This window comes from Seriola aureovittata, chromosome 18 (assembly GCF_021018895.1).
Source record: "Seriola aureovittata isolate HTS-2021-v1 ecotype China chromosome 18, ASM2101889v1, whole genome shotgun sequence".
Classification (NCBI taxonomy): domain Eukaryota; kingdom Metazoa; phylum Chordata; class Actinopteri; order Carangiformes; family Carangidae; genus Seriola; species Seriola aureovittata.
Window position 1 is genome coordinate 9694985 of NC_079381.1, and position 10353 is coordinate 9705337.

The window sequence follows — 10353 nt, forward strand, 5'->3', positions numbered from 1 at the left end:
CATCATCTCGCCACGTGCTGTGTCACACTGTAATCACCATGGTAACATCAGTCACTTCATACCGCCTGCCGATTGACCCCAGGGTCACAATAAACTTCGCCAAAAGATTTACAGCCTTTACCCCTCCCTCTGCATGCCAGGGCTTCACACTGGTTGGCCTTGCTAACAATGGTGATGGATGCTCTGATTACCTGGAGCAGGCTGGTAGATGAGCTGTGACTCTTGAGGAACTCAATGACTACACATTGATCTAATGGGCCATCAGCACAGTGACACTCTGACCACATCAATGTCTCAACAACTGTTGCTAGTAACAATGCCAAAAAGGAAAAAAAACGTATATAGATTTGATGCAAACATGGGGAATATGTTAAAACACAAACAAAACTTCATGATTTTGAACTCATACCCGACCCAAGGTTTGAATTCAACAGGGGGTATCTTACTTGAAAAATCTAAACCTAAATGGGTAGACTCTCTAAAAGCCACCCTTCATCATAAAACACAAATACTTTAAAGATCTAGTAGATCTTTAATTATTTTAACCAGTTCTTCAAAAACAAGACAAAGGAATTAGACTACTAAACTCATCTATGCCTATATATAAAATATAATATGAAAATAATAAATGAATATCTACATTATATGCCTATCCTTATCCTTTAAGTCCATACACTAAAATCATACATGTGCTACAATTGCAAGCACACAGCCATAATGGAAATCAAAGTTTTGAATTAATGGAGCAAAATGACTTTCCTGATACTTAAGAAAAGGTGTCTGACAAGGCATGCTTATCTAAAATCACTCTGATCTCCAGATCAAAATATGTGACAGTCGAGTCCCAGATAAGCCCTCAGAGAGGTCTGATAAATATCGGCCATCATGTTTCTATTCTGGAATCTTCCTATGTTGTTTGAGCAGGAACAGATCCGAGGCAACATCAGATACAGGATCAGAGCGGCTGCTCAGCTAGCACACGGTTGTGGTGTGTAGATAGATGGGTAGCTCTGGTCTCAGATGCAGTGTAATCCTAGGCTGGCAGGTAAATATAGCCTGTGGCAGCTTCGGGCTGGGCTGAGTGCTGCTTTGCTCTGCTCGACCTTGGCTCATCCTGCCCTCCCTTTTCTCAAAGGGGATGAAAAGACAGCAGCACATACTATTACGCTTCCTATTACTGTTGCCTCACAAAAACATGCAGACCAAGTCTCCAAAGATTTAGAAGTAATATAAAATCGTTCACCGCGCCCTGCACCATCTGAAACTGGATCCAGTATAACAGAACATGTAAAAGTTTATGTCACATAAAAATATTAGGTTTTAAGCATTACATATCTTGTAGCAGTAGCACAGACAGCACTTGTACATTAAATGGCTTATATAATTTGTAATATTAGGTCAAATAATGGTGTGCTGCCAAAGAGACAATTAAGCCTTGAAGCTCTACGGAGCATGTATAGCTTTTTAGCCTCTTTTATGACATTGTTTTTAGCTGTATAATTGAGTCTTATTGTTCCTATCCAACACTCAGGCACTCAGAAAACAACCTCTGATGATCCTACAGTACACTACCTGTCCACAAAATGACAGACAAAGTTAGCAGCTACGTATCTGGTGGAGCACACTGAACATTTAGTAAGCTGAAGACACATTTCTCCGGAGTTGGTAGCGACCAAAATAGAGTAGATGAGGTTTCCTCTCCTCTCTTGTGGCAAAAAAATCTATGAATGTGGGTTTAAAAAAGCAATATAAACGCACATAAATACAGACTCAGGCACATCCATCCACACAAAAACATTGGACACACAGAAAATCACACATTAGCCACTTGGATTCTAGGATACGTCCTTAAAAGCTCCATTGTCATGGTCACACATAAACATACTCAATTTCCTCCCCCTTGCCATACAAAGACACAGTGAATTAAAGTATTCTTTTCATACCACCTCTTTCATCGGATCTGGGCCAACATACAATACGGCATTTACACACGGTAGAATTGCATCTTTGTGCGCATCTGCAATGGTTTGACACTGATTTTACAGAGAAAAGAAACTGTCAAAGATGACAGCTGAGTATAAAGTGATAAAAGTCTTTAATCAGTGCTGCCCTTTTACCCTAAAAAGGTGTCATACAGAAATATAAAGATGACTGAGGAGGAAAATATTCAATGCCCTCTTGTGTTATCCTGTGGGCTACTTGTATTTTAAATGGTCTGACCTAAGGCAAAAAAATTCCATTCAAAATGTTGGTGCAGTTCACAGCAGTGAGAGGAGTGATGGTTCAGGCAGAACTATGTGATGCAGTGTATGATTAGGCTGTTTTTCTCAAGATTGGATGAGAGTCTTTCCGCTGTGCACTGCAATGACATGAATTACCTAAATGATCTATTAATTTGCACCCAAAGCTCTGGAATATAAATTAGCCCAACAAGGATTAATTTTCCGCTTGTCTAAAAAATATTTGAGATTCTTTATTTATGCAGATGATACAACTTTTAATTAGCAAGGTTAGGCATCACCGAAAAGTTCTTCTGATGTCATTATCCTGTGTGTTGTTTTGTGTAAGGACAGAAGTGGGCAGAGAGGCAAAGAAAGATGGAGAGACACACAAGGAGAGTTTTGGCTAATTAGGGTTGGGTATCCATAAGGTTACATAAAAGTGGAATGAGATACCCTGAAGCCCTGCTATTTCACGCACACACACATACACACGCGCACATACACTTTATGTGCACGCATGCACACATACAGCTCCTATGAAAACGCATGAGAACACGCACACATATACACAAAGAGCACAGAGTATCCATTAGCAGATCGTTGGATCCATTGTATTAAGTGCAGGCCTGAAGGAAACAAGGAAATGTATGGGCCCAAGAGCCTCATGCTGAGCTCCTACAATAAAAGGTTTCTTGTCCCAGACTGGTCTGAAAATGAACCCCAACAATCACGAGTGCAATTTGAAGATAACCCAACATTTTCTTGTACTTCCTCATATTATTCCATTCTTAGTGTTTATTGTTATTTTGGCAGTCATGTAATTATTTACCCAAAATAAAGAACTGATTATTGATATGAATCATCAGCCCAGCTGACTGTGGTCCAAGAAAATGTTTGTTTCCATCTTATTCAGTAGGGTTCTAAGATTTTGTAAATTGCATGGTTGTTATTGTGAGACCAAAATCTGCACAGGTGTTTGTAAATTTTATACTTTAATAATTTATGTTGTATTCATAGTAGACATGTCCTGAGCCAATCCTAAGGATCAGTACAGAGACATAGAGTATTTCAGTGGATCAGTATCTGCTACAATAAAACAGATCAAAATCCACTGCTTTCTTTACTATACAGTACTTTGTTTTGACAACCTCTGTCTGCAAAGTGCTACTCTCCTTCTCTACAGACCTTCAGAGTTAGGATCAAGTGGCCCGTGAAAACTAAGGTGTGCCAAATTTAGTAGTTCAGCACCTCAACTTGTCAGATAAATATTTTGGTCAACATTTAGGTCAATTTAAGGAAGGGATCAGACCCAGTATTGGCAGATACACAATGATAAATGACTTGGATTGTGACTAGGGCCAAAAAACTTGATCGGGACATCCCTAATTCATAGCTGCATACATCAAATACAGACACAGATCTATTGTGACTAGTGACTAGTAAACATACAGCAGGGATCAATGATGCTAGACATAAGGGCCACAGTATAGCCAGATAGTGATCCAGTGATCCATAGTGGTAGGGTTACAGCCACTGGGGCAAGAATACTTACTGTCAATGCAGCTAAGCAATTAACTCCAGTTTATTGACATAATGCATTGGATTTAGCTGTATTTCAAACAGCCTTTTTATTCACCTGGGATAAGCAACAAATACAGATATTGTATGGACTGAGAAGAAAATAATAATGTTGATTCACAATGAATTTGCACACACACATTTGCTGTTATCTTCTTCCAATAATCCCATTTCCAATCTGGTCTGACTAGCATTTAGCATATGAAAGTATATAATTATATAATTGTTCAGTTTGGATCATTGATATTGCTGCTCTTGTTCTTATCCTAAGATTATGGGTGTTTTTTTCCAAGTAGCTGACAGAGGTCATGGATCTATTCCCACCCTATTGCAAGACTCTGCAGCTGTATGACATGCACCTTAGCTAGCAGAGCTAGCAGAATGCCCCTGCACTTTCTTCCCTAACTACATTACTGTCCAGTCTATCCAGAGTTATCGTAGGATCTCTGGTGGCACTGTAGTGGATGACCTTTGTGCAATGGGAGGAGTAGGAAAGAGAGATGCCATGCTGTCAAGTTTGATTTACATCGAATGGAGCTAATTAACATCCCCAGAACATTAAGACCTGCCTGTGCCTCCTCTTTCCCTCTCTGTCTCTTTGCCTTGCTTCCTCACTCCTTCTGGGTGCAGAGCACATAAGAGGAGCTGTTAAATACTTATTTTTTGATCAACTGAAAATGCTTGTGCTTATCTCTTACAGTGCAGTGAAGACAAAAGAATTTACAAGGCCAGTGGAAATTGAGTGGTATTGCATCGAATTACTATGTATGGAATCTTAAATAAAATGACTTGATCGGTTCTTCAGAAGTAAAATAAATAAGTAGTGAGTGTTAGCAGCAAAAAGATCAGTGGATGGTTAGCTAAGTGCAATAACATGAGTAAGCACTCAAGATGCCTTTTTTACATCTCAAATTACAGTGTCTGGGGCAAAAAAGCATTCTTGGTTTTCTATGCTTGCAGTGACTGTGGGCTCAGGAACCTAATTCTTCACTTTTCCATCAGTGATAACAACTGACATTTCCACACAGCCATTTCATTTAATAACTTCAAGTTTAGTGATTCATATTACGTGCCATTTCGTTAGTAGCGTGTTTCAAATGATGTTAAGAGAAAAGACCCTACCTGGATCAAACTAATCTGAAAACAAAAAATATCATTTTATGTGACAAAGCAGAAGTACAGATTAGCATGTTGGTGAGAAATAACAGGCCTAGCTGACCTATCTGATGTAGACTAGGCTAATAGGGCTACTTGGTAGAGTGCACTCCGTGCACTGTGGCCAATTTAGTTAATCTAGACATAACATGCAGATATTTTTTTCCCCATGAGCAATCAATTGGTTGAACAGTAGGTATGATTTCAGTCGACCAAGATTTTCTTCGGTTGACTACAGCCCCACACAATGCAACAGAAGGGATAATAAAGATGGACATTTTTCTACACAGGTGGACTCCAGTTATGTTGAACTTGAATGTCTAAATGCTAGGATTAGACAGACATACTTAAAAAGGATAAAAAGACAGAAAAGCCCTCTATCAAGGACTTATTAATAGTGTTTTATGTCATTGACATTGGCATTTAAATAAATAGTATGACTAACCTAGAATATTAAATTTTAGAGATTAAAAAAAAAAAGAATAGTGCAAAGAATAGGATATTACATGACAGGTGGCCTATTTTTCTAAAAATATACAGATACTCTGATACTCTGCTACTGTAGAAAAAAGAACCTTACTACATCACCACATTTTCATCACTACAGGTTTCCAGTTCCATCAGGTAAAAGTAAACCAGCAAAATGAGCTGAACATATAGTTACAAGCCTCCTGTATGGCCTCAGAAACCCTTAACAAACCCTACAGCTTTGCATTCCAGACACACAACCTGTTTTATGCTGAAAGAACATTAAAAACTGAGGGAAGAGATCACATTCCATGAGCACCTGAGCTCTTTCTGCAGATTCCATTTTTTGTACTGCCTCTTTTCCTTTGTGGCTTTCTGACAAACCCTCATTCTCTCTGTCTCACATGTACGTGCATGCATGCACACACACGGGCACGCACACGCACTCACACACACACACATCTCACAGAGAGAGTATAAAAAGACCTGTCCTCTATTGCCACCAACTCCACATAGACGTGTGCAGGAGGAACAGAAAACCATTGAGAGCAGGTACTGCATTGAATAGAGTCTCAGTACACATAATGTTGTAAGTTATGCATAAAACCCATAAAAGTTTTTTGTGTCTGTTCAACAAGTTGCCTACCTTTCACAATAGAATGTGTAGTTTTTATAAATCATTTCAGTGCTGCCAAGCATGAGTGCAAGGCAGCACAACCCCAATAAAATCTGCACCTAAAGGCACAGCAAGAGCAGGAGAGTGCAGGGGAAGAGTGAAACGGAGGGGTGAATGAGAGCTCTCATACCTACAGCATGATATTCTGCATTCCTAGCTAGTGACAACACATTCCAATATTCCTTTTTAGTAATATATCATCATGAGCATAGATTTCTCCACAAACATGCCCACCCAAAATATATACAGATGAGTTAAAATTGCATCTCTTATTGGAGTGTACCTCCATCTTCCCCCTCCATTTTACATCTCCCCCAATGAAAAAAATCAGTGATATGGGGGAAGACACGATCTCTAAGACCAACATAGTTTCGTAGGAAGGAGTAGAGTATGCAGAGAATATTAATGGTGATGTGATGCATAAAAATAAATGTATATGCAGTACACTGAACTTGCATTGCATTAATATGAATGAGCTGCACCCATGTATGGCTGAACCCCCTCCAAATATTTCTCATGTGAAAAGAAAAAATGACATCTTCTGTTATTTAACCAACAGCCTATATTGGTCACACCTCCAGCGGCATAACAATCATCATCAGCCTCCTTCTCCTTCCCCCACAGCTACATAACTGACCGAGCAAACACAACCTGTACCATGGCATATGTGCATGACTGGTTAGGCTACACACACGCACCAGCTGAAGCTGCAAGACCAACTGTCTAATTATACATGTGTAATTGCATCCTCACCAATCATGCACAATAGATGCAGTGAGAGAGACTGCTAGAGAGATACAGAAAGGCAGGTAGAGGGAGAAATACGGATGTGAGAGACACCGTCACCTCCCCTGTCTCATGAGACAGCCAGCCATACCTTGCGCCTGCGGTCCCTCGATCGATTCCTCTTTTTTATCTTTTCCTCCTCCTTCTCCCTCTGCTCCTGGGCGGCGGCCTCAGCGAGGTCCTTGGTCTTTCGGAGCTGCTTGGCGGCTTGCGCCATGGTGCCGCTGCTATTGCTGCTGCTGCTCCAGTCACTGTCGCTCCAGCCCTCCTCTTGTATGCACTACCACCAGTCGTCCCTGTTTCCTCTGTCCCCCAAGCCCCGTCACTTACTACCTCTTCTCTGGTGGCCACCACGACATGTGTGTGTGTAAGGCAAGCCGTGGGAACGTCTGTGTCCAGATATTTGTGTGTGTATGGGGATGATGTTGATGCTACAGCAGCCACAAGACAGCCTCCAGCAGCCACACAGAAAGATGCTACAGCTAGTGGTGCTGATGCTGCTGCCTGTACCGCGGCTGCTACTCATCCAGTCAGCTTGCACTGCGCTGAATTGCCTCCCCTCCCCCTTCTTTCTTTCCTACCTTCCTCCCTTCTCTCCTCCCTCTCTCCCTGTGCTTGCACAGACCAGTCACGCAGTCCTGTGTTCAGCACAGTGGGGATGCTGCTGCAGAGCTCCCTCTTTTTATCTGTCAAATGTTCTCCTCTTCCTGCTGCTCTGCTTCTTCCTCCACAGTTTTCTTCTCTGCTAAAGGCTTTTCTTCCACATTAGCCTTTGCTGTGTCTTGCAAGAGGCACAAAAGATGAGGGCGCCAGAGCTGCGGAATGCCTTCAAATTATTTTTTTCTCACGTCTTCCCTCTCTCTGTCCATGGCTTTTCCATGGCACCTCCCTCCTGGAAACAGATGGAGAGAAAGAACAGTAGTGAGAGAGATGGCAGCATGTAAAACAGAAATGGACATAATCTTTTATCTTATACAGCCTACAGTATATGGGCGCTTGTTCTTCTGCGTTAAGATTCTTGATATACCTTGGGTATCAAATGCTGATGCTCAGGTGGCATAGAAACGTGGTGCCATACATTAACACTTACACCAGCCTTCTTCCCTCATGTTTTAGTGTTTTAGTATCAAAAACATGCATGCTTCATAAAAACTGTATGTCCCCCCCACCCCACCCCCTCATTCCACTGCTTTACCTCTTTCCATTACATCAGGAGGTCATGCATTGGATGTTTCACGCAGCAATTCAGTAGCACAACAGCATGAACAGTATACAGTAAAATTCAAAGCATAAAATTAAAGCAAAAGACAGACAGTGATTGGTCCATGTTTTGATATTCAGAAGAAAAATTACTGCAAAACTTTTAAAATAGTAATTCAAATTAATGAATTAAATAATGTTGCAGTGTAATGTGCAGCATGGCCTTTTACAAAGAGACCATGTGACAAAACAAGGAATAAATACAATCATAGATGCCACCTGCCAAGAGATTAACACCAGATGAAAACCAATACTGGAATATACATGGATATTCAGAAGTGGACAGTCTCTGGGGATATTTTTTTCTCTGCCAACTCACATCCCCAACATCTAGTGTTTGTGTGTCTCTACAATTGTGTGTTTCTGTGCGGGTTAAATTTTTCACTGTGCCGTCATTTGAATGACAGCTCTGTATTATTGCCTTGTGCCTGATGCTAATAGAACTATTAAGCTGGAGGTGATAAACAAAATAATGCCATAGCCTTGACAGCAGTCTAGATTTGTCTAAGGAGCTGAATGGTCTTGTGGAATAGCTATCAGTGTAACCAGACTAGTTATTCCAAACTCCACATTCAAATTACACTCAAGAGATGCATGTGCACATTAAACACCATGTGCACATTATCAAGATGAAATAGGCAAAGAGTCTCTGTGCACAAGATTGATGCTTCCATGGCAGTTTATTCAGTAATGTGTCAAATGGTCTTTTGCAGGCACAAATCTCTTGGATGACCAGTCACTTAGATACTTAAATGAATGAACCACAATGGGGACATCGGTCTAGTGTATGGATGTCTTTGTGCTGCCACATTAATTCAGCTTTTGCAAGGAGAGCGGTCATGCCTCCCTGTTGTTGGTTCATGTTGTCAATTGTCGTCTAATTAGCCTACTCAGTTGTCATTTTTACAAAAATCTGAATGCTGCTTATTCCAGCCTAACCAATAATGTTATTATGAAAAACTGTATCCATAATGCAGAATTTTAGATACTTTTTTTATAAGGCTACATGTTTGTTATCGTTTGCAAAAGTTTTTATGACTTGTATACTTGCTGTTTAGATCTAATCCTATTGATATTAGCCTCAAAACGTTTTAGGTGTGCCTTTTTTCACAAGAGTTTTCCCTGCATCTACAATATGAAACAGCTAGCTAGATGAGTGTGGTGCAGATGTACCCACATTCTAACTGCTACAGCTACAAGTTAATGTTTTAGAACTGCATTGTTTTTGCGGCTGTGGTATTTAGCCACATCATTGCATGATAACGTCCCTCTCATACATGACAAGTCAAAACTGAAGCTACATTTTAGGCATAAAATGATTAATGGTTAATTAGCTAGCAAGCAATTTGCTTGTGATGCTAATTAGCTAACTGGCACTTGCCCGGCCTTGCTAATTCGCTAGCTAGACTAACTCGATTCACCACAACTAATTTTCAAGATAAATTCTCTTATGATGACCTCATCCTTACTGGACGGTCACTAGCTTTCAGGTGGCTAGAATTAACATTTTTGAACTTCATCATTTTAAGGCTAACATGAGAGGCACGAACTTGGGCTAGCTAAAATTAAGCTATCTCAGCTAACACTTCGTAACAGTGATGTGTTTGCTATTTCAAGGTAGCTTCTTACTGTATGGTAGCTAACGTTACCAATCACTAATGGCAACGCAGTGCTGACAAGTTCGTTTAATTTATGACTTGTCTACCACAATCTTTGCTCATACTCACTGGAGTACATTGCAATGCATTATGTGAGGTTCATTTTTCACCCAAACAGTCTGTTCTTCAGTACCGTACACTGGCGCCGTCCTGTGAAGATTTGATCCCCGACTGAGCTCTGTGAAGCTGAGGAATTGTGCTGCCACTGAACTGCATACAGATCAGTAGCTTTGTAATGTAATTTGTGTAATATTGCAAATAATTGTGTGGCACATGGATAACTTAAATCTATAAATCTGAAATAAATAAGTGTTAATGAACCTCTGCTAGGTTTTACTTTGCATGCAGGCCAGGGCTTTGTTGCATGCATTAGCGCAGAAATATCAGCAGGACCCTATAAATGTGCTGACAGTAGTGATGAAGAACATTTCAGTGTTGACGTCATATATATTAAACAATAGAAATGAGAAGCTGGCACAGATGGAGCTGAGATCTATTATTACAGTACTGGTGTTGGTCCAGATCTGATTCCACCAGCTCCTCAGCCAAA

The 10353-nt window shown here is 40.5% G+C and overlaps 1 protein-coding gene across 1 annotated transcript in view; it reads right to left on the reverse strand.

The window, feature by feature from the left end:
- Window positions 1-9958, reverse strand: part of ank1b (ankyrin 1, erythrocytic b) — a 72261-nt gene extending 62303 nt beyond the window's left edge. The window contains exons 1-2 of the mRNA XM_056404195.1: window positions 9873-9958; window positions 6977-7777 (exon numbers count right to left, since the gene is read on the reverse strand). Coding sequence (XP_056260170.1) covers window positions 6977-7102 — 126 coding nt within the window. The 5' untranslated portion in view covers window positions 7103-7777; window positions 9873-9958. The remainder of the gene's footprint in view (window positions 1-6976; window positions 7778-9872) is intronic.
- Window positions 9959-10353: the final 395 nt, after the last annotated feature.